This window comes from Onychomys torridus, chromosome 1 (assembly GCF_903995425.1).
Source record: "Onychomys torridus chromosome 1, mOncTor1.1, whole genome shotgun sequence".
Lineage (NCBI taxonomy): Eukaryota > Metazoa > Chordata > Mammalia > Rodentia > Cricetidae > Onychomys > Onychomys torridus.
The window spans coordinates 163538109-163561554 of record NC_050443.1 but is presented as its reverse complement, the minus strand read 5'-3'; the positions used below and the strand labels follow the sequence as shown (position 1 = coordinate 163561554).

Sequence of the window (23446 nt, the reverse complement as noted above, 5' to 3'; positions counted from 1 at the left end):
GTCTCCCACAGGGAGTGGACAGACTAGGTCTGGAACTTCCCAGAACACCCCAGCTCTTAAGTAGACTGCTTACCCTGCCCTAGTGGCAGCTCAAAGAGAGAGCAGAAACTCTTTTCGTGCCCATTTGGCAAACGAGGGAACTGAGGCTTAGAGACACAGCAGTCAGTTGTTACTCAGCTGCTCAGTGGCCTGGCCTGGCTCTGGTCTGGCTCCCCATATTTCTAACATCATAGCTCTCCTTGGGCGTGGGGGAAGGCCTCAAGATGACAACTAATGTATGGAGTAGGAGCTATAGCTGTGTGCAAGACCTCAGCTGTGTGGATCCCTGGGGTACAAGGCAAAAAGACTGGGCTACAGCAGAGATTGCGGTTCCTAGGAGGTGGTTGGTTCCATTATTCACATGGCCCTCACGCGTACTTAAGGTCTTTATCTGCTCACAGGGGTGGTGACCCACTCTTCCCTGGGGTCCACCAGGCTCCCTGCTCTACCCTCTCTCTCCTGGCTTGTCATCCAGCGCCTCATAGGCTACCCCCTAATGTCTATTGCCATCTCTCCCACGTACATCCTCCCTTGTCTAATTATCTCGAGCATTCCTCCTAACTCCAGCTCTTCCCCGATTTAGTTGTTAACTCTGTGCCTCTGTGCGTGCGTGAGTGTGTGTGTGTGTGTTGTTGTTGTTGTAGAATCTCACTCGGTAGCCCAGACTAGGTTTTCCTATATAGCCACACCTGGCCTCAAACTCTAGCTCCTCCTTTCTCAGGTCCCAGGCACTAGGGTAGAGCCACCCTGACTGGCTGTTCAACACTAGTTTTGAGCACCTATGAGGTCAGATGCTGAGCCGCACAGAGATCAGGGTAGGCCAACAAGGCCTCTCTGCTCCTGGGGGACAGTGAGCATCAGATTTTGACAAATGCTATCAGGAAATTAGCAGAAGGGGAGTGGGGTAATTGAGGAAGGGCTTGTATCAAGGCCAGAGGAGAGTCGCCCAGGCAGTGACAAAGGACTAAGCTAGCCATGTGATTAGCATAGGGAGGAGACAAGGCCTGAGCTACAAAGGAAATCAGCGTGTTTAGAAAGTAAGCCGGATGGAGCGGTGGGGAGGAAGCCTGCTAAGTTTACTCCTGTCCCACGCTAATTTGTCCGGGCATCCCCTGCTCCTCCCATGTCCACCTTGGCTTCTCCAGGAGACGGGCCGGTACCCTGCCTACAAAGAGATGGTTTCTGAGTACTGCTGGCTGGACAGATGTAAGTCCTGAGAGATGAAAGGGAGGAGCCCAGGGTGGGGCTGGACTCCTTGGGAAAAGAAAGAGGGGGGCCAAGATGCCCTCGGGACCTTCTCGCAGCCCAGAGCTGTTTATACCTTCACTGAGGATCTCCAGACTCAATGCCAGGGTCTTCTAGGCCTGAAGTCCCTGTGGGTGAGGAAAGAAGTGACTTCCCGGGGCTCCCTGATGTAGATGACAGTCTGACCCACCCCAAAGCCCAAGGGTAGTGTGTGAGCATGGCCCGGCCCCCAGGGAAGGAGGCAGGCACCTGAGCGACCATTGCTTCCTCTCCCTTGCAGTGAGCAGTGGGGTGCTGCAGCAGCTGTCCCCGGCCTCAGAGAGTGGCTCCAGTGTCTCCTCCTATGCCTCCAGTGCCCCGTGCAGCTCAGGCTCACTGCCCTCTGACCGCATGGATGTCTGCCTAGGGCCTGAGGAGCCCGGTGGCCATGGCCCAGGCTGGGGGCGGGCAGACACGGCCATGCAGACTGAGCCTGATATGGGCAGCTGTGTGGAAACTTGGTGCAGTGTACGGCCAACCGTCATCCTCAGGGACACAGCCATCCGCTCTGATGGTCCCTCTTCCGTCCGACGCCTTGATTCTGCACTTTCAGAGTCGCCCAAGACAGCTCTGCTGCTGGCCCTCAGCCGACCGAGGCCTCCCATCACCCGATCCCAGAGCCACCTGACACTGTGGGGTATGTTGGGAGGGTCCCACTTTCCCCATAGCCCCTAGTTCAAACAAAGCCTGCCTAACACACCAAGAAGCAACCCCAAATCTGCCTTTGCCCAAATCCCAGGGCCTAGGCTGAGTCCCAGGTCCAGTCCCAGAATATCCACAGATCCTGCTCTAGGCTTCTCTTCCTAAACAGGCCTGGGCCCCAAACCCAGCCTCAGTCCCAGCCCCCAACTGATAAGCTCTGGGCCCCAAACCAGCCCTAACTCCAATTTCTCCAGCCTGGAATGACCGGACCTGTTTAGTTATAGACACACAGTAGATTCCCTGTGTCCCTGGAGCTGTGTGGTAGGGAAGAGGTGGAAGGCAGGAAGAAGACCCTACTCCATCCACTCCCACTCTGGAATGGCTGCAGACCCCGTCTGCCTCCCTCTCTCTGCCCTTTCCTATCCCCCTGCCCCCTCTTTCTCTTCTGCCCACCCTCCAGCCCCCCCGGGGGCTCCCTCATATCTACAGAGGAGAAGAAACAGCGGAAGAAGGAGAAGTCAGGGTCCCCCGGGGAGAAGAGGGCCTTGCAGCGCTCCAAGACGCTGATGAACCTCTTCTTCAAGGGAGGGCGGCAGGGGCGGCCAGCAGGGGACGGGCACAGAGAGGCCTGGACACTGGACAGTAGAAGCCCCACCAAAGTCCGCCCTCGCCTGGACCTGGAGAAAGGTAGGTGCTGGAATCCATCTGGTAGGTTGAAATCTCACCCTATCCTGCCATTCACCCTCACAAGTAAAACAGAAGGATTACTTGCCAGGCATGGTTGTACATGCCTTTAGTCCCAGCATTGGGGAGGCAGAGCCAGGCGGATCTCTGTGAGTTCAAGGTCAGCCTGGTCTATACAGAGTGAGATCCAGGATAGTCAGGGCAACACAGAGAAACCCTGTCTCAAATAAATAAATAAATAAATAAATAAAATAAAAATCTGTAAAACTCTTTTCTTTGGGCATACAGAAAATCAGAGAATGAGTGACTGTAAGCCAGCACCTTGTCTAGGTCCTAGAAGGTGCTCTGAAGTCGGGTGGCCACTGCTATCCATCTTCTCAGAAAGGAGAAGCGACAGACTGGAGGCACAGCAGGAAGTGACTGAGCTCAGTCTGGAGTCACGTGTTTTGGGTGGTGGTGGCAATGGAAGACACCTTTGCTAGGGCTCCTGGCTTCACACCCTACATCCAGAGCTCCATAGACCCAACCCAGGAAAGCCACTTCTCAGACTGGGCTCAGACGGAAGGGACTCAGGCAGACGCATGTCCCCATCCATCAGTCATGATGATTGACCCTTTGGGCCCCAGGCCTGCTAGGCAAGCACTCTACCACCGGGTTCTAGCCCCAGCCCTGGGTAGTTTTCCTAAGGACCTTCACAAGAAGCCTGTCAACCCTGTTGAGGCTCAGAGACCAGACCCAACATGGATGGGGTAAAACTCACAATTGCACGGGACAGAAACTCAAGTCCAGCTAGCTTTAGAGTGCCTCTAGACTCAGCCCCTGACGTTAGCCCATCTGAAGGAACAATACCAGCAGATATATCTCTCTCAGGCATGTGCCTCCACCTTAGAAGGCTTTGCCAACTTGAAGGTGAGAGGGCCATTGTCCCTTAGCAACCCTGGACAGAGGGAGTTTTTGTTGTTTGGGATTGTTTATTATTATTATTATTATTATTATTATTATTATTATTATTATTACTATTGGTTTTTCAAGACAGCGTTTCTCTGTGTAACAGCCCTGGCTGTCCTGGAACTCACTTTGTAGATCAGGGTGTCCTTGAACTCACAGAAATCCACCTGTCTCTGGCTCCCAAGTGCTGGAATTAAAGGCATGCATCACCATACCTGACCTACAGGGAGATTTGTAAACAGCCCAGCTGAAGGGGTCAGTCAGGACTCTCTCTGCCTCCTGGGGTCATCTGTCATGCTGAGCAAACCACTGTGATGTGAGTGGGGAAAACAAGACAGGAGCTCCCAGAGCTGGTAGACAGGTGACTTTGCTGCTCACCCTGGGCTATGTGCCCAGCTGAGAATGGAGGCGGTCACCAGGAGATAAGCAGGGTGTCGCTTCCAGAAGTGAGAGCCAGCATCGGGTAGGTGGAAGCAGGCAGAGGACGAGAAGCTGGATGTTGCTCCGCCTTAGAACCGAGCATCCAGAGGTCTCAGGGTGACCGTCCAGTAGAGGTGGAGGCAACCCCTCACCTCACCTCTTTCTCTTCTCACAGTTCCGGGGTTGTTTTCTCACGGTCCTCAGCCCACCTCTCTGGCCCCTCCCCTCTCTGTTTCCAAGGCTTCTCCTCCCCACTCTGTCTCTGCAAGGTAGGTACCACCAAGCTCTGTCCTTGGGGTTCTTTCCTGCCTTCCTTTCCAAATGAATTTCCATAAGCAGTGTTCATACTGCCTCCTCATCTGGCCCACCACCTTCACTGACCTCTCCCCCCATTGCCCGTGAATGAAGTCCCTAACTGGGCCTGACCTTGAAGGCCCACAAAGGCACTTGTACCCACCCTGACTATTTCTAACTGGAACCCTGGTTCCAGCTGAACTGAACCTCTTTCTTCTTTGCAGCCGGGAGCGTGGGGCCTGTGCAGAAGTTTGTCACCTGGAGACTGAGACGTGGTAAATCCAATATCCCAAGGGCCCCACAGTAAAGCAACAGGTCGGGGAATGGGGGAGCAGGCTGGGGCCAGCTTATCGGCTTTGAACAAAACTCCTTCAGAGCTGAGCCTGTGGTATCAGGCAGAGAACTTTGTTAGCTTACTAGAAAAGATAGGGGGCAGAGATGGGACCCCTAAAGGGATTTGGAGGTGAGGGAGCCTGTGCTTCAGTGGGGAGAAGATTAATCTGATGGTGAAGGAGGAGCTGGGGTTTGCTCTCTGTTGATGGTGGTTTGTTAGGAAAGGCCATGTTGGGGGGCAGGGTCACAATGGGATTCTGTCCAGGGTGCTCAGTCTCTCAGCTGGCCTCTTTGGAGCCTCACCCCTGCCAAGAGAAACTCTACCTTACCCTAACAGTTCTTGTCACCTTCATCACACCCTCTTACCCCTGGCCCACAGAACGGGAGAGGGGCCGGGCCCTGCTCTCTGCCAGGTCCGGAAGCCCCTCTGGCCAGCTGCCCAATGTGGATGAGCAGGTGCAGGCCTGGGAAAGTCGACGGCCCCTCATTCAGGACCTGGCCCGGCGGCTGCTGACGGACGATGAGGTACTAGCAGTCACTCGGCACTGCTCCCGGGTAAGTCTCTGCCCAAGGCCCCGTCCCTCATTCCAGGCCACTGTCCATTGACCAGTTCCTGGTCTTGTTGCTGGGAGGCCAATGGTCAGTCAGTAAGCTCCCACGCAGGAAGAAAAGATAGACAATAATTAGAATCTAAATTCCCCGAGTGACCAGTCATGAAGAGCACCGTGAAAGAGAGATGTGGGTAACCCAGGAGATCTGGGAAGGCCTCTCAGAGGAGTTGACATTTAAGCTGAGGAGATGAGGAAGACAGATGATGAGTGGGAGGGGAGAATGTTCACAGGCAACTGACTGTACCCCTCTAACCCCTATCTTGTCCCCCATCTCCCCTTTTCTTCCTGGGGCAGGTGTTCCTTGGCTCCCATCTCAATCCTCCCCCAATACTTACACCCTTTTGTTTCCTTTGTCTTCGCCCAGTTGCAGAGGGTCCCAGTGTCTGTGGGAGTCAGTTTTAGAGGGCTCCCTGGGCCTGAATGTCGGGGAGGCTGTGGAGTGCTACTCGCCGCTCCAGGAGAACTAGAACATCCTTTACTGTCAATCTCCCAGGGCCCCCAAGGGTCCTGTGGTGGGTTCCCTGTAGGGAACATGCATTAGTGCACATTGTGGGCAAGCTGAGCCATTTTAGAAGATCACTTCTGCCTTCACCTGGTTCATGATGGGGCTGTGTGTGCACTGTTGCGATGTGTCCATTGGCATGTCTCTGGTGTAATTGGTTGGTGTTGACATGCATTCGTCTGTGCATAGCATGCATGTATGTGCTCCTGTAGTATCACTGAAAGCCTAAGATTGGGTAGTTCACACATCCCTTTACCAAGGGCTGGTTTACAACAGATGCAGATGGGGGGTCCTATAAAGGGCTCTGGGCTACACTCTGTCCCTCTGTTCCGAACATTAAGTGGGCTTTGTGGTCTAGCTCCAGAGAGCTTGCAACTCTGAGCTTTGGCCACTAGGAGGGGCCCTGAACCTGTATCTTTGGCAGCCGCTTTCCCCTCATCCCTTCATTCCCTGACCTCTGCAAACCAGGACTTCATTTCACCATAGCTCTGTTTACCCTGTAGGCTCTGCATAAGATCTGCACCCAAACCAGTGCCCCACCTTAAACCTTCTGAGATGAGGGATAGGCAAAGCTCTAACGTGATCACCACGTGCTGCCCTGAACCTGGCTCCCGTCTCCTCTCTGAGCCACCTTCCACATCCACCAGGCCCAGAATTACAAGTCATCCCTCTTACTGTTTTTCAGTTCCTTTACGAGGCAGACTAGAGAACAAACTGCTTTCTCCCACCTTCTAGGACTTCCACAGTGTGACATCTCAACCCGCCAACCCCAGCTTTCCTGGGCCACCACTCAGCTGATACAAGTTAGAAGCTGCATAGACTAGCACAGGGGGTGTTAGTCACATAGCACCTGTCAACCTGTGCAGCCCTGTAGGAGGGTCTTTGTGGCCCTTGATCTTCATTTACTTGTTATTCTGCAGGCCCTTAGGACATTTTCCTCCCCAGCTCCCACGCTGCTCCTTGCATCCACTCTGGACGAGCTGGTGGAGAGTACCCACCGCTTCTGAGAGGCCGGTTCTGAAACCTCAGCCTTCTCTGAAAGCCACGTTGTCCCACTGCAGTGGTTTACAGTTACTGCCGAGTGAGGCTCATCTGTCCCTTGTTCCCACTCGAGTCCCCGAGGCTCTGGGAGAAGGTCTTATTGTCATTGTGCCTCTAACAGTAGATGCTGAATTCATGCTTGTGGACTTGAGGGACATGCACATATATGGCAGCGTACTGTTGATGAGTCCCTGTAACTGTGTGTGTGGTTTAGGGACACACACACACACACACACACACACACACACACACTTTAATTTTTATCTATTGCTAAATATTTATTGGTGATTCACTCAGATGACCAGAGCGCCTGCTAATTCTGTTTCTATGCCCAAACGAGGTAACTATCCGTGGTTAGTTAGAAAGGCTGTCTCCCTTTCACGACCAGGGGGCGCTGTGCTGCCCAAGTAACTTGGCTCCCAGTATTCCGTCTCCAGAACCCATGGGGTGTGGCATCCGGGCTGGTGGCATCCAGGCAGTGCCAGGCAGAGGGGACTGACTAGAGAGGCTTTCTGTGGAGCCACCGGCTCCCCAAGTTCGCCATTCTCGCTCTGTACAAAGGGTGGGCACAGCCAGGACCACAGCCTAGTGTGGGGCTCACATTCCTTCCTTCTGCCTGGGCGAGGGGTAGGGGGAGAGTCCCGTGTCAGAGCAAGCAAAAGCTGGATGTCTTGGGTTCCAGCCTTTTCTCATTTTTTATCTGTATGGCTTTGAGCAAATTCTGAGCCTCAGTTCCTCCCTCCGTAAAACAGGAATCATCTCAGAGTGGCTGCTAAATGAGAGATTGTATGTCAAAGGCTTAGGGCGCCGCCTGTCCAGACACCAGGATTGCTGCTGCTATTTGTTGCAGTCACAGGCATCCACAAAGTCACTGACATACCATCTTGTGAACCTATCTTAGAGTGAGGATGGCTGGATGGGCCCCAGGGTCCCCGTGTGCCCTGGTGTCTCCCCGCATCCAGCTTTGGAGTTGCTGCTTCTGTCTCATCCGTGGTGTTTATACACAGTACGTCCATGAGGGTGGTGTGGAGGACCTGGTGCGCCCCCTGCTGGCCATCCTGGACAGGCCGGAGAAGCTGCTGCTGCTGAGGGACATCAGGTTGGGAGTAACTTGAGAGGGGGCGAGGGACAAGAAACCCAGGGACCCTAGGGCTGATGCCCCCCATCCCTGCCTTCCCCAGGAGTGTGGTGGCCCCCACAGACCTCGGCCGCTTCGACAGCATGGTGATGCCCGTGGAGTTGGAGGCTTTTGAGGCTCTCAAGAGCAGGGCAGGTCAGCAGCTGGGGGAGGATTTCTGGCTCCTGAGCTCCAGTTGCGGGTGGGAGTGGAGGGTGGTTCACGCTGCTGAGCCAGCTGGCAGGCCTATCTGGGAGTCTGGCAGGAGGCCTGACCTCTGTCCGACCTATGCTCCCTTCTAACCAGTTCGGCCTTCTGCTTTGAGACCAACCAGGCAAGACACGCCACCCAAGCGTCACCTCATCACCCCTGTGCCTGGTCAGTCAAAGTCCCATAACCTGGGGAGAAGGGGTAGCCCTGGGGACATTGGAACTGGGAGAACGGGCCTTCCATCCTTGCCTCCAAGCAGCATCACTGTAGTCAGGAAGGAAATGTCCTCCAGACCATCATCATCACATCCACACTCCTGTAAAGGGCATTTTAAAATGACACACTTTTAAATCTGGTTTCTTGGCTATGCTAAGGTAGAACTGTATTACAATACAAAGTGCTAGGATACTATTAGTAATAGGTCATGTTCGTCCACCTGCCCCAGTGGGCAGTGTCCCTTTACAATGGACCTGAGCAAATCCAGGCCTTGTTTACACACACTCGGGAACCCTACCAACAGCAGAAAGGACCAGGGTCTGGAAAGGTTATCCCGGGGTTGATGATCAAGAAGAGCAAGTTGAACCAGGCGGTGGTGGCGCACGCCCTTAATCCCAGCACTTGGGAGGCAGAGCCAGGCGGATCTCTGTAAGTTCGAGGCCAGCCTGGTCTACAGAGTGAGTTCCAGGACAGGCACCGAAACTACACAGAGAAACCCTGTCTCGAAAAAACAAAAAACAGCAACAACAAAAAAAGAGCAAGTTGACCTTGACCCTATTCCCCAGACAGCCGTGGAGGCTTCTACTTGCTGCCAGTGAATGGCTGTTCAGAGGATGACGACGGAGAGATAAGGGAGAGGCTAGGGGGCCTTAAGGTCTCCCTCAGTGCCTCTGCCCCCGGCCACCACCATAAAGGAATCCCTCCTCTACAAGATGTACCAGTTGATGCCTTCTCTCCTCGACGAAGCGCATGTACACCTCCTCCCCAACCACCTCCTGTGGCTCCCCGGCCTCCCAGGCCTAACTGGCTACTGACAGAACCCCCAAGCAAAGAGGGCACTCAGCAGAACCAGAGCCAGACCCCAGGTCAAAGCCGCAGCCGCAGCCGCAGCCGAGGGCGAGGCAAGTCCCCTGGGCGCATTCGCTCCCCTTCCCCAGCACCCATCACCAATGCCACCACAGCCAACGGGCGCTATCACAGGCCTCGGAAGGCAAGGCCCCTGCTTCCACGACCTCTGGATGGGCAGGAGGCCAAGGTGGGAGCTAGGCAAGGGCCCCTGGAGAATGGAATTGGTGGGACAACCAAGGAGACGACCTGGAAAGCCTCCACTGGAGAGCTGAGGACCGTCACGCTATCCAAGATGAAGCAGTCTTTGGGTGAGTCCAGGAGGCACTGAGAGAAGTTGTGGGGGCCGGGGAAGGAATCTGAGTACTAAGGTATGTAGTTAGGAAATCTAGGTTTGGAGGTGGGAAGAAGTCACGGCTGATTTGGGGCATGGGAGTCCATGCTTCTCCTGGGAGCTCAAGGTTTGGGCTAAGGCTATCACTGTGCTTTGGACGTTGCCCAGGCATCAGCATTTCTGGGGGCATCGAGTCCAAGGTGCAGCCCATGGTGAAGATAGAGAAGATCTTCCCCGGAGGTGCTGCTTTCCTATGTGGGGCCCTGCAGGTGGGTGAAGCATGGAGCCTCCCAGGCCCAGGGTTGAAGGGTACAGGGCCGGTCCACATTAGTCTTCCAGCCAGGCATGTTCAGACCAGGTCGTGGGCGGTGGCTTGGGGGCAGAGAGGTCAGGCCAGTAGGATGGGCAGGCCTAGAGAAGAATCTGTCCCCTCATGCTAGCCTGGGCCTGAGAATGGCCCATCCTGTTCCACCTCAAGTCCCAAGGGACAAAGGGCCATTGTCTATGCCCCACCCTGCCCCCAACAGCTCCAGGCACAAAAGTTCTATTGTCCATCCCCAGCACCCAGATGGGGGAGGAGTGTCCTAGCTAGTAGAGGTGAAAGGCCACTGCCTTCAGGTTGGGTGGTGGGTGGGAATGATGTGAGCGCTGACTTTTCCATCTCCATGCCAGGCTGGCTTCGAGCTGGTGGCAGTGGATGGGGAAAGCCTGGAGCAGGTGACTCACCAACGAGCTGTGGATACCATCCGCAGAGCATATAGAAACAAGGCTCGGGAGCCTATGGAGCTTGTGGTCAGGGTTCCTGGACCTGGCCTGCCGACCTTATCCTCTGCCTCATTAGGCATTAACGACCAGAGCCTTCCTGATGACAGTTCCTCTGCCCATGGACCCCTTGACAGTACCCCAATCCCTACCCCAGCTACCTCCCCCGAGGCTAGTGAACTAGAGCAGGCTCTCAACCCTGCACTTCAGGCTCCTCCAAGTACCCCCAAACTCTCACCTCTTCTGAAGGATCCCCATGACCCTTCCCACTGACCTTAAGGATTACTGCTGCTCCCCGGTTTCCTGCAATACTGAGGCCCCTCTGTCCTATCTGCCTGGCAGTTGAGAGCACCATACTGTGGCTGTGATCTACTCCGGGCTGTCAAAGTCTCCAGCGTTTTAAGAAAAGCTGGATGTCCAAGGACAAGGTTCTAGTGTTTGCATTCCCTGGTCCTGGACCACTTCACAGTGAGGGGACAGAGAAAAATCAAGTCTGAAGCCTGTAAGTGGTGTGAGGTCTTTTCATGATGCCCCTGGCTTCCCATACTCTGAGAGGCTTAAACTCAGAGTCCTTAAGGAGGTTACTACATCCATCCCCCAGTCTCAAGCAGTATTCAGTACAAACGACAGGGTGGAAGGCTTTTCCAATTCCTCAGACCTTAGTAAGACTCATGTTGTGGTCCACTAGGACCTCTGGCTCTACTGGATTAGGCTCCTATCCACCCCCACCCCCCCATAAGAACTCCATGAGGCAGGTGAGTAGCCAGCCAGCAAAGGGGACAAAGTTCCAGTCAGATGTCAGAAAAGTTTGCCTGCAGTTCTTTATCCAGCATACTTTTTTAAAAACAAACTTTTTTTTAAAATTTTTTCTTTGGGTTTGTACAAGAAATTTACAGTGTGAAAAATATACAAGTGAAAAGGAGGCCATAAACCTGGTATTCAGAGGGGCTGCTTGGTCACGAACACAAATAAACAAGACATTGCTGAGTTCTTCCTTTGGTCTGACTTCAGCCCCCTCAGTCCAGAAGAGGCTTGCAGAGCTGGGACATGGGGATCAGACCCCAGCCCTAGCCCTGTCCCTCCACCTGGGCATGTTGGGGGCAGGCACATCTGGAGCAGCTGGTGCCATCTGGCTCTCTCTGGCTTTAGGCAGGTAGAATGTGGAGATGGGGTAGCCCCTTTCTCTCCCCAGCTGGAGTAGGCTGGCAGACATCTGGGGACAAACAGCTGGCAGTGGCACTGACCGCTGGGGAGTGCAATGGTGGCGTGGGCAGGAGCCTCTGGGGCTGTGAATGGGACTTCAAGGGGTCTGATCTTGCTCCTTCAAGTCACAAGGCCACCTGAATGCTTGGCAGAGGCCTCTTGGCTGCGAGTCCTGCAGTGCTCAGTGGATCCTGGGACCCAGGTGGTCCTGTGGCTTGTGCCCCTTGCAAAGCCTAGATTTCGGTGGCAGTGATCTCCTCCAGACAGATGCAGGGGGCTGGTTCAGCCAGGCCCAAGTCGGCGAGCTCCCGGGCCTCCAGCTCCAGACTGAGCTGCTGCAGTTCCTGCTCCAGCTGCCGGTTACGCCGGTACATCTGGATGTAGTTATGCTGCAGCTGCTTCTGGTAGCGGATCACCTGCTCCTTCTCTGCCTGCCAGGCCAGCCGCTCCCCCTCAAAGCTGTCCCGCTGCTCGTCCCCTCGCCGCTGCTCCCGCTGCAGCTCTTGACGAAGGCGGTCCACCTGAGCCCGCAGGCTCCCTCCTGCCCCAGCTGCTGCCCGCTGCACCTTCACCTCATCGCTCTCTGCCAGGAGGAAAGGGTCGGTGGTGGCTGGAGGCACAGGGGGCTCCCGGAGTCCTGCTGCCTCCGCATCCAAATGCCCAGCCTTCTCCCGGAGCCGCTCGGCCTCCTGGCGGTACCGCTGTAGCTCCTGGGAGCAGGCCTCCAGCTCTAGCTCCCGGGCTCGGGCGGCCTCCTGCAGGCCCCTGGCTCGGCCCTCACTGACCCGCAAGGCAGCCCGGGCCTCTCGGAGGGCCACCCGCAGCGCCACCAGCTCGCTGCCCTTCTGTACCAGCTCTGCTTGAGATTCCTTCAGTTGCTGCTTCAGCAGAGAGATCTCACCAGATTTCTGGCATACCTGTGGGTAAAAGGCCGTAGGGACGGATGGTGAGGGGGGCCTCTCAGGTGTTGGGCACTGGGTACCACTGAAGGAGAGGAGATGCTCTCTCGCTATTTTACACGTAGAGATGCAGCAGGATGCAAGCCTAGTGACGCATCCTTAGATATACTTCTAGGAAGAGGCAAGAGGAAAAAAGAGACCCAGATCTTTTCCCTTCAATGCGGGTATCCTTCCTTATACCAGGGGTTGTATAAGCACTGCCTAGGCCTGGAGAGGGTGGCAGGCACTGCAGGGGTGGAGTGGGGAAGTCCAGGACAGTGGCCACATGTCCAGGTGAAGGGCATCTTGGGTAAGAACAGACATCAAAACCAAACTGTCTGGGTTCATATCTCAGCCCAGCCCCTGCTAAAATCTAGGCTCCAGCCCTTCCTGAGACTCAGGTTTCCTCATTCATAAAATGGAGGTGTTAACAGTACCCACCTAATAGGGAAGGCAATGAATGCCACTAGCTCTGTTGGCACCAGATCAGGCCAGGGAGTTCCAACACAGAGGCACAAGGAAACCCCAACCCAGAAAGACGTGGAAGGGCAGACCCCCTAGGGTAGCCACCCCTCTGCAGAGTGTGGCCCAGTGTGACCCCTCCAGCCTGCCCAGCACCTGATCTTGCATACCTCCCATTTGGTCTCCTCCAGCCGTGGCCCCAGTTCCCGCTGCTCCCGCTCAAAGGTAGCACAGCGACGCTCCAGCTGCTCTCGCTCCTGAAGCAGCTGTGCAAAATCATCCTGCAACTGGCGCTTCTCTTGCTGCAGCTGGAACACCTGCAGTTGCAGCAGCTGTTGGGCCCGCTGGACACGCTGTGTGGCCTGCTGCGCCTGGGCCGCACAGTCCTCCCGCTCTCGTGGCCAGTGCCTCTGCCGCGCTCCGAATGCCTAGAGAAAGAAGGCGGGCTAGAAACCTTCATGCCCCCCAGATCCTGAGCTCCAGCCTCCCTGCATGGGTGGCTCCCTGCCTGGGCTGACGGAGGGCGGAGCACACAAACTCAGTATATTACCAGCAGTAAAAGCAAGCACAGATGCATCATTTCCTAGGTGTCAGGCATTACTCTAAGCACTTTATACCTTTCACCTTATTTAATCTCATAACCTGCCTAGGAAGTCAGAACTATAACCATGTAGACAGGGAAACGGGTTTGGTGAGGTTAAGTAACTTGCTCAAGTATAACAGATGCTCCGAGCCAGCGATCCAATTCACAAACCCTGCCTCCTTACTCCTTTGAAGGTTAAGCTAAGGACCGGTGGGGGTGTCACACAGTGGGCCTTCATCCTCTCCCTCCCCCAAAGCAATGCTCTACGCATTGTTCCTAGGCCTCCAGATGCTATACCACACCACCCCAGGACTGCCTTGGGCCGCACCTGACACACGGTAGCCTCACTCTCATCCATACTGTCCCGAAGCTGCTGCAGCTCTGCCTCTCGGTCTCGAAGCTTCCCTTCCAGGACACAGTGTAGCAAAGCCTCATCCGAAGGGGGTGGAGGGGGTGGAGGGGGCGGAGAGCGATCTCCACCCGAACTGCTGCCCGGGGAGGCCCGGGCACCACTGCCCAAGAGCCCCCCAGCTACACGGCCCCCCAAGGAACCTGTGCTTTTGCTGGAGGAGGATCGGCCACTGTCCGAGTGGGAGGGCCCAGTAGGAGCCCCTCGGGCTGGCCCAGGCAGCGCCCCTCGGCCAGGGCCGTGGGTGGGCAAGTGCCCACCTGGAGAGCTGGTGGTCGGCTCAGCACCTCCGGTGCTGTAGGTGGGCAAGCTGGATAAAGAATTCCGGCCAGAGTCTGACAGTGTTCCCGATGGGCAGCCACCAGCCCACAAGGGTTTGTCAGCAGCAGAGGAGGAAGACGATGACGAGGAAGAGGAGGCTGGCCCCCCAAACAGCTGTGTCAGGCTGCCCTGACTCCCAGATAGCCCAGCAGCTCGAGGACCCAGGAAGCCAGGTAGGGACGGTGCTCCCCGAGGTTTGGGTAGCACTGGCTTGAAGGCTGTTGGCCGGATCAGGATTTTCTCCATGTTCTGAAATGAGGTACCACGTGACAGTGAGGAGGATCTGCATGATCACTTCCTTTTTCTTTTCTTTTTTTTCAATTTCCATTTTTGTTGTTGGTTTGAGGCAGGGTTTTACTCTCTGGCCTGGAACTCACTATGTACCCCTAGGGCTAGCCCTGAATACAAGCAAAGTCTTCTCTGCCTTTTAAGAAGTGGGATTGGGCTGGAGAGATGGCTCAGTGGTTAAGAGCACCGAGTGCTTTTTCAGAGGTCCTGAGTTCAATTCCCAGCAACCACATGGTGGCTCACAACCATCTGTAAGGAGATCTGGTGCCCTCTTCTGGCCTGCAGGGACACATCAGGCAGAATACTGTGTACATAATAAATAAATAAATTTTTAAAAAAAAGTGGGGTTATAGGTGTGAAATACCAAGCCCAGCTTGTTTGCTTGATCTTTCAAAAATGCTAATAATGTATGTGTGTACATGAATATGTGCATGTGTGCACACTGGTGCCTGTGTGTAGAGGCCAGATGTCCAAGTCAGGAGCCTTCCTCAGTTACTTCCCTCCTAATTTCTGATACCGTCTCTGGAGCTCAGCAATTCAGCTAGTCTGACTGGCCAGCAAACCCCAGGGATCTGAGTGTCTCTGCCCAAGTGCTGTACCATAATGCCCAGCTTTTTACATGGATGCTAGGGATCTGAACTCAGACCCTCACGCTTGGGCAGCAAACATCCTACCCACTGAGCCATCTCCTCAAGCCCCAAACCTTGATCTTTCAAAACCCTGTCAGACTTTCCACCTTCCCACACAGGGTCCTCAATCCCTGTAAGTCAAAAACAATCGCTCCCACTAATAATAGGCCTTCTAAATGTCACTTATGTTAAGTAATCCAAAATGCTCATTTTTAATCATTGCAATACCCATGCAAGCAAAACACTATCCTCTTCTCATATTAAAAAATGAGGAAATAGAGGCCTCAGTAAAGTTAAAGGCTTTGCCCAAAGACACACTCACATCTGTGTCATAGCAACAATGGGCTAGGCACTTAATAGCAAATGCCTTTAATCCCAGCACTCAGGAGGCAGAAGCAGGCGGATATCTGGAGGCCAGCCTGGTCTACATAGTGAGTTCCAGGATAGCCAGGGCTATGTAGAGAAAGCCTGTCTCAAAAAACCAAAAAAATAAAAAATAATTGAAGCAACTAATATCGTTCACTGGAAGGTTCTGGGTACTATGCCAAGTACTAATTCTAACAGGAACCTACGAGGATTCGCCTATAACCTTAACTATACAGACACAGAAAATGGGGCTCAAACAGGTTGCTATTTCCCTGAGCCAGTCCACATTTTTTGTTCTATATATGCTTCCAAATTCTAGCTTCCCTAAGAGGCTCCTGATTCCACCCAGACCCTCCCAAACGAGCTGGCCCTTACCTTCTCCAGCTTCCCGGAGACAGGGATAAGCTTTGGTGGGGGCCCACGGAGGTGGGCATTGTGCGCCCGCTGCTCTCTCGGATCTTCAACATCACTGCTCGGGCTGGGAGGTGACTCTGTCCGGAAGTCCTCATTGATATAGGTAAAGCTGGTGCCTGGGACAGCCTTCCTGGGTGGCACAGCTGGGCAGAGTGGTTCCTGTGCCTCGTAGCCACCCCGTAGCAGCCCATCCTGCTGGCGGAAGAAGGTGGGCCCAGGGACACCATGGTGGCGTGGAGGAGCAGATCCCCCGGGACAGGGCCGGCCTGAGATAAGACTGCTCACGCTGCCCATGGCTGGAGCTTGTGGGGCAGTGGCTGTCTCACGTGCGGGCTCCAATGGCACTGGTAGTGTGTGCACAATGGCCATGGTGGCAGAGGCTCAGGCCTGGCCAGGGGCCTCCAGGGCAACCTGTGAGCAGGGCATTGGTGTCAGAGCCCCTGCACCTTGAGTTCTCTCCCCCTACAGGCCGCCTCCTGACCCCTTCCTCCAGACAGCACACTCCCAACAGAGTAACAAGGCTTCCACTCCAGGAACTGGCATGAACCTCAGTTTTCCCTGGGCCTTATACCACTACCCAGCTCTAGTCTGGACAAGGCTAAGGAATAATTTGGCCAGAGATGATGAAGGAATAGGAGACCCAGGTGGTTATGCAGGTCCCTGGCAGGGAAGACCCAGTCTTAAGCCCTAACCTGCATCCCCTATAAAGGCCAAGACTCGGACTGGGCAGAGATCCCTAACTACTCCCAGTACAGGCCCCTACTCTCCTGGGACAGGTGGCCTCATTACTGGGCTGTTTGGGCAGAGGACACGTCAGGGATGCAATCACCAACTCAAATGGTAATTAGGGAACAAAGAGCCACAGCCAGGCAGTGTCCAGCTTCCCACTGCTGGGCCTCAGTTTCTCCCAGACATGGAGGCGGCAAGGGTGGAGCTGGCCAAACTGGAAAGCTCACAGGTCTCGGGAACCCACAGGTGCCCCCTAGGGTCTCCTACCTCCCAGAGGTTGATGCTGGTTATGCTTGTTTCCATGACAACTCCTAGCTCCGCCATCCACTCAGGACTAAGGGAGCCTACACAGACCCCAGCCAAGTGTCAACCTTTACAAATCTCCCTGCTTCAGTTACTCTTCAGAGTACCCCTATGGGATTTTACCACCTCTGGTCAGATCTCAAGTAAGATGGCTCCACCTCCCCGGTCTTGCTCCTTCCCGGAAGGGACAGCAAGCCTCCAACCCGGAACTCCCGCCCAGTCCCAAGGCTGCTGATGACCAAGACTTAGGCATCTGCTGAAGTCATCATGTGGAGCAGGGGCCAAGAAGTGAACAGAGAATTCCACAAGAGTGTGTGCATTTACTTGTGGGTGTGAGCACACCTGTGGAAGCATAAAAATGAGCAGCATTTGTGAAAATGTGGATGAAAATACGCAGTGAGTAGACGTGTTTTGACAGATGTCAGTACATCCGTACACGTGTGTGTGTGTGTGTGTGTGTGTGTGTGTGTGTGTGTGAGAGAGAGAGATGTGGGGACATGACTGAAACAGGGCTGTGCTATGAACACAGGCAGGCCTCAAACTCATGGATCCTCTTGCCTCAGCTTTCAAAGGGCTAGGATTCTAAACCTGTGCCACCACAGCCAGCTGAATGTGTGAATCCTTCTGTCTTACAAGACTGTGAGTTTTATTACTGCAAAAGTACACAAAAGTTATTAATGTATATGTAAGAAATGAATCCATGGGGTCTGAATGTGACTCTATGACAAGAAAATGTTTGGGCAGATAATACCAGTTTGTCCACCTATATGTGAGTTTTTGTGTGAATGTCACCAAACTTGGGGTCACTGTCTATGTCCCAAGTCGGTTGAAGTCACCATCCTCAAGAAGCCATTTTCTTTTCTCAGTATGAAATTCCTAGGGAAAGCCTCACTTCTTTGGGGTGCATTGTTTCAAGCCTCTCATAGACTGAGAGACAGTGTCTCTGTAGGACGTCTTCATTTCTGCCAGGACAGTTACACCAATTACTGTGTGGAAGGTGTGTGAAGGGCACATTTGGAGTAACTTGTATGAGTGAGCATTTCTGGGGGTGCGTTGGGACCTGGAGGATATTCAAGACCACCTGGGTGGATGGAAGTTCCTCCCCCCTTTTTAAAATCCTCTTTTTTTTTTCTTTTTCTTTTTAAACTTAAAGGTGTGAGGAAAGGTGAGCTCACAGTGGTATCTGACCTCGTTACCCATTCTGGTCTTTCTATGTTGTCCTCCATTAAGTGTCCCTAAGTGTTAAGACTGAGAAATCACACAAGTCCAGCCCGAGGGAGGAGTTACTGCGAACTAGATGAGCCAGGAGCTGAGATTACCCCCAAGGTCGGGCCCGGGGGTAGAGATGGCTCCACAGGATGGAGGGGAGAGTGGGAAAGGGCTGGCACTGTCCTGTTCACACTTCCCACTCCAGGGTACACGGAAAGTGAGGTCCAGAAGGAAGGGCAAGGGCCGCAGGAGTCGGACAGACACCACAAGTCAAGAGACAAAGAGGCCAAGAGACTCAGACACGAGGAACTAGAGGCAGACCCATGAGTTAGGGTCGCTGAAGCCACGCAGGCAAGGGCCCCCAAAGCCAGAGAGACGGGAAGCTGGGCTCTGAGGGCCCGGAGTCTGGAAAGCCAGGCCTAGGCAGCCTGGCTCCCGCTCTTGAGGCCCAAGAGAGAAGGAGGGGCAAGCGGCTCCATTTTGAGAAAAGCGTTTGTGGTTGTGGGGAAAGCGAACCCCCGGTTCCCCCCCCAGCACGCCCCGACCTATCACTGTGCTACACAGGCCCCCTGCGCCCCCCACCCCCGCAGTGGGCTGGGGTTCCGGAGCCTGGGGCCGCGCCAGGGCCCGAGGTGAGTCTGGCCCAGGTCCCAACTCTCTGACCTCAGGGTTGGGGGTTGGAGAGTTGGGGAAAGTGCCCCCAACACACACACTTCCAACTCCAGACACCAGTCAAGCGGGATCCAGCCTGGGATCACGAGTTCCCTTTCCGGGACTGGAAGCCCCGGAGCCCCCCGCGCCCACCCACAACTGTCCGCTCCTTCCACGGCCTGGGGGCGTCTGTGGAATGCCCCCTGCCCACCAGACCGCATCGCTTACAAGTTGGGGCCCCCGAGCCCCGGCCCCCTCACCTCCGCCGCGCAGCTCCATGCTCAGCCCCGGGCCGCCCCAGCAGCACTCCCCAGGCGCGCCGCCCGCTCCAGCCCGCGCGCGGCCACTCGGAGCTGCCCGGCCCGGCCCCGCCTCCGCCTCGCCGGCGCCCCCGGCCCCGTCCAGCCCCCGCCCGGCCCGAGTGGGCGGTGCGCGCGGAGCGGGGGAGGGGCCCGAGGGGCGTCCCCGCCCCGGGGCGCGGACACGCGCAGGCGACCCACGTCACGCGTGCCCGCCAGGGCGCACGCGGGGGACTGCACGCCGGCGGCGGCGGCGGCGGCGGCGGCCAGGATCCCTCCCGGAGAGGCCCCGCCACTGCGTCCGTGTGGGGAGACTGGGGAGGGGGGCTCGGGGTTCGTCGAGCGGGTCATCGGCCAGCCCTGCCGGGGCCCGAGGGCCGGCGGCGGCGGCGGCAGCTGGCCATTGTTCCAGCACAAAGAGCCAAGGCGCCCGCCCCTCCCCCTCGCTCCTCCAGACCAGGCTGCCCTCCCCAGTCCCCGGCTTCCCGGGCCAGGAGGAGGCCGAGGGTCAGCCGTCCCTCTCCGCTGGCCGGCTCCCGGGCACAAGTTGAGGGACTGGCTGGGTGGCTGTCGGTCCCACCCCCAGCAGGCTGGAGGTCACACACGAGGAGTTTTTCAGAAGCGGCGCCACCTGGCGGCCCCTTCCAGCTACTTCTCAGCTACCAGCCCCCCAACACACACCTCCAAAGCCCCCCAACAATCCCGCTCTCTTCCCGGGCGCAGCGCCCTCAGGCCGCGAGCCCAGGCTTGCCCCTGGCATGGCTCCAGGCTCCCTCGCCTAACCTTGGGGTCATCTGCTCTGGGAAAGGTTGCTGCTCAAGCAGGGGACGGGGGGCACCTGGCCCCCCAGTCATCGCAAGAATGAACGGTTCAAACCTACACGGGCTCCGCAGCAGACATCCCAATGTCTTTCTCAGGGTCACAAATATTTTTACCCTCTCGAAAACAACAGTCTCAACACCCACACGACCTTTCCCACATTCTGTCTCAGGCAGCCACAATCACTGCCTCATCCATCACGTGGTTCCATATTCCTTCATTCCATAATCCTTCGGGCCAACTCACAGAAGACTTGGTGTTTCGAGCCTGTCGTGCACTTTCTCAAGTCCTTTGCATCCAGTCACAATCTTAAAATACACTTAGTCTCCCAACCAACCCGCTTCCGTGCCATGACGGCGGTGTTCAGCCACTCAGACAACTTCTTACATCACATTCACAAACTACCCTCTTTCCCTGAGGGGTCTCTGTGACCTGCTCAGGTCAGCTGACATCCACATCCTCTGGCAAGGCCACCCTCCCTTCTCTGCTGCCCCCCCCCCCCCCAGGGCCAAGGCCTGCCAGAACTGGGCTCAGCCCCAGGAAGAAGCATCCCCCCCTCTTCCAGGCCACAGCCTGGCCGGCTCTCAGCTCTATTTTTAGCTTCATGGAAAGGGTTGTTTTTCTTTCTTTTTCCCTGGAAAGGGAAACACAGCCCAGCCACCCTCGGGCTCACCCCAGCCCCTCAGCTTCGTAAGGACAGACTGAGCCCCTCTCCCCAGTGGAGACCCCCTTCTCTGGCCTTGCCCTGATCCCTGCCTCCTGGGGCACCGAGAGCCTCCTCCCCTTCCTGGCTGCCTGCCCAGAAGCTCAGGCAGCAGCTGGGCTCAGCGTGTGGCGGGGTGAGGGGTGGGGGATGAGGGTGGGGGCCGGCGGGGGAGAGAGGCCTGGGGCAGCAGCCCCCCGCTTCGTTTTCCGAGAGAGAGAGGGGTCTGGTCCGTCCTCCTCTAGCGAAGGCAAACTCCCCTCGGGGATTAAGGATATCTTTACTCCCGGGGACTCTCCGCGGCGAGGGGTGTGGGGCAGGGGAGACTGTTCCTCTGGCATGGGTGGGCTTTTTGTGCTCAGTCCTGCAAGTCAGAGGTGAAGGGAATTGGACCCACAGACAGCTGCTCCCGGAGCTGGGTGTGTGAGACCAGGCAGCTGTCAGGGGCCATCAAGGGCCTCTTCGGCTACCTTTCAAGGATGCCGGTTCCGAGAATGTGTTACTGAGCAGGAAGGCAAGGAGTCCAAGTAACCCCACCCGGTGCGATACTCTCCCGGCCTTCTGAACCACCCCAGCCCCAGGGGCGTTGAGCTCCCATTCTGGGTGAGAGAGTTCATCATCATCCCAGGTGGAGAATGGAATAAAGCCCTGTACAGGGCGAAGCAAGCATGCCAGGACGGGGGGAGAAGTGGATGAGAGAGTATCCCTGCCTGGACGGGGTTAGGGGAGCACTGCCCACCGGGCTGCGAAGCAGTCACGTGCTCAACGCCTGTTTACGTCTTGGTCTTCACCTGCAGGCAAGCGGCCGGGAAGCAGGAACCGCCTGATGCGACAAACCCCGCCCGCCCCCGCCGGCCGTCTCAGGGCGGCCCCTTTCCCTAAGCCTCCGGCAGAAAAGAAAACTCAGCGTCCATCTCTCCGGGGGTCGCGCGGGCCGGTGGCAGTGCCTCTGGGGCTGCTAGGGTATCTCGCTCTGCTTGTCCTTTCCTGAGCGCGCGTGTGTTCGTGCCCTGAGCGAATGCATGGGTCTGTCTGTGCACGAGTGTGTGTTGGTGCGTCTGTAAGTTTCCCTGCCCCTTTGCTATTCAGGTTTTGCCTGAGCTCCATAGAGTGCGGACCCCTTCCTCATCCCAATCCCGTTCCTCTAGACGCGGAAAGTTCTCTCCAGAGCGAGCATGTGCGGGAGGCCGGAGTTGCTGCACCCCGTCCGCCCCACCACTCACCCAGCGTCACCTGCGCCGCTGCTCCCTCTTTGGCGGGGCTCCGGCTCCAGCGTGCCTACTTCCTGGCCGCGATAGAACTCTAGCTCTCCAGCCCTCTCCGGGCTCCGCGCTCTCGGCTCCCGGCTCCCGCCAGGCCGGACCTGGAAGAGTGGGGCGGGGCGGCTGAAGCCGCGCCCCCCCCCCCGAGAGGGGAGTGGTCTGCCCCGCACCCCCCAACAGCCAACCTAGTACCAACCCAAAAGTAGCCGACCCAGGACCCAGCCCAAAAGTAGGCTGACGGTGGTCTACGCTCTGGCCTTTTTGACTGCACAGCGTACCGACTTTTGACCTAGGGGGAGGGCAGCTATAACCGACGGCTAAGCTACCTGGCTGCCTTAACTAAGGGGCTATAAATCCGGTCCACTCTGCCCACAGCTAGAAGAGGGAAAATCCCTGTGAAGCAGACAAAGGACTCTCGAGTTTCATAACCCCCACCACACACACACTCGCGCACACACATTGGGACTGTCCTAGAACCAGCACCGCCCCATTCCCTGGAGTAGTTATCAACCCAGGTGAGAAAGCTGTAGTCCTGGTCCCCCATGGGGCATGGCTAGGCTTCCCTTAGACTCATAAAGTCCCACCCACGGGCCCAAACAGGAAGTCGGCCTGTATTTTAGGGAGGTACCAAGGGCTCCCTTCCTCCCTGGCATACCAGGTACTTTGTGGAAAGGCTTAAGTTTACAGCTATGTGAACCATACCCACTGCATGAGTAGTTGGGCCACAGGAGACCAAAGTGAGTTTGGTCTTTTCTCAAATCCACCGCAGTAACAGTTACTGAAGAACTTAAAAGTAAAGCTGACTCCTCACATGTGTGACACAGTGTCGATCTGAAAACAGGGATACAGATCTAATTTGACCCTGCTGGGCCAGACCTTTCCGGGAGGTCTCTGGGACATTCTTAAATCAGCTGAACACAGAATTACATGTTTTATCCCAGGTGATTTGCCTCAAGCCACTTTCTTTGAGTATGTGGATAGAAAGTGGCTCCTGGGAACTTCATATGCAGGCTACAGGGACCAACCTCTTCCTGCCTTCTAGGCTCCAATGGCTCCTGAAGACTCACTCTGTGCTGGATCTTGCCGTGGGGAGTTTTAGGCAGGTATGGAGTGGAATGTGTTTGTGTACCGGGTGTTAGTTTCCCTCCTCCTCATCTTTCTGGTTTGTGCTGTGTGGGGGTGTCTGCTAGGAGGGTGGAGCAAGACAAACAGGCAAATGTGTACTATTTCTCTATGCTGATGGAAACTCTGAAGGGTTTCCTGAGAACACACCAGGCATTCTAGGGAGAGTAGAATATGGAGTCCATGCCCTTATAGGTAGAAATGGTCTCTTTCTGTACATCTGGAAAGCATGGCTGACTTAAATATTTTAGACCCTGGATGAGGCCCAGAGCAGCCAACTGCTGGGAATGATTACTGCAGGGTTAGAGAGGCCTGGCTCCAGCCAGTCTGGAAGAGACCCCCAAGAAGGCAGACCCTGGAGGAGCTACCCCCACCCCTAGGTTCTTCCCCAACAACAGCTTTGCAAAAATTCGCTTCAGCTCTTTATGGCTAGAGTTCTCAGAAACCCTGGAC

General features: G+C 55.8%; 2 protein-coding genes across 5 annotated transcripts; one reads left to right on the top strand and one right to left on the bottom strand.

The window, feature by feature from the left end:
* Window positions 1-7: 7 nt before the first annotated feature.
* On the top strand, window positions 8-11274 carry Pdzd7 (PDZ domain containing 7). The gene is made up of 11 exons (XM_036170551.1): window positions 8-1245; window positions 1565-1960; window positions 2455-2652; window positions 4536-4586; window positions 5024-5199; window positions 7806-7897; window positions 7980-8071; window positions 8222-8293; window positions 8908-9498; window positions 9690-9790; window positions 10194-11274. Exons 1-11 carry the CDS (start codon window positions 1086-1088, stop codon window positions 10554-10556), a joined length of 2292 nt encoding a protein of 763 aa, XP_036026444.1. The 5' UTR covers window positions 8-1085; the 3' UTR covers window positions 10557-11274.
* On the bottom strand, window positions 11080-21975 carry Lzts2 (leucine zipper tumor suppressor 2). 4 transcript variants are annotated; one of them, XM_036170516.1, is made up of 5 exons: window positions 21833-21975; window positions 15858-16307; window positions 13798-14448; window positions 13057-13314; window positions 11080-12403 (listed from the first exon to the last, which is right to left on the bottom strand). In XM_036170516.1, exons 2-5 carry the CDS (start codon window positions 16263-16265, stop codon window positions 11720-11722), a joined length of 2001 nt encoding a protein of 666 aa, XP_036026409.1. In that variant the 5' UTR covers window positions 16266-16307; window positions 21833-21975; the 3' UTR covers window positions 11080-11719. The 4 variants fall into 4 exon arrangements, with proteins under 4 accessions (XP_036026409.1, XP_036026416.1, XP_036026398.1 ...); XM_036170523.1 differs by having other exon boundaries at window positions 21843-21973; XM_036170505.1 differs by lacking the exon at window positions 21833-21975 and adding an exon at window positions 19049-19142.
* Window positions 21976-23446: the final 1471 nt, after the last annotated feature.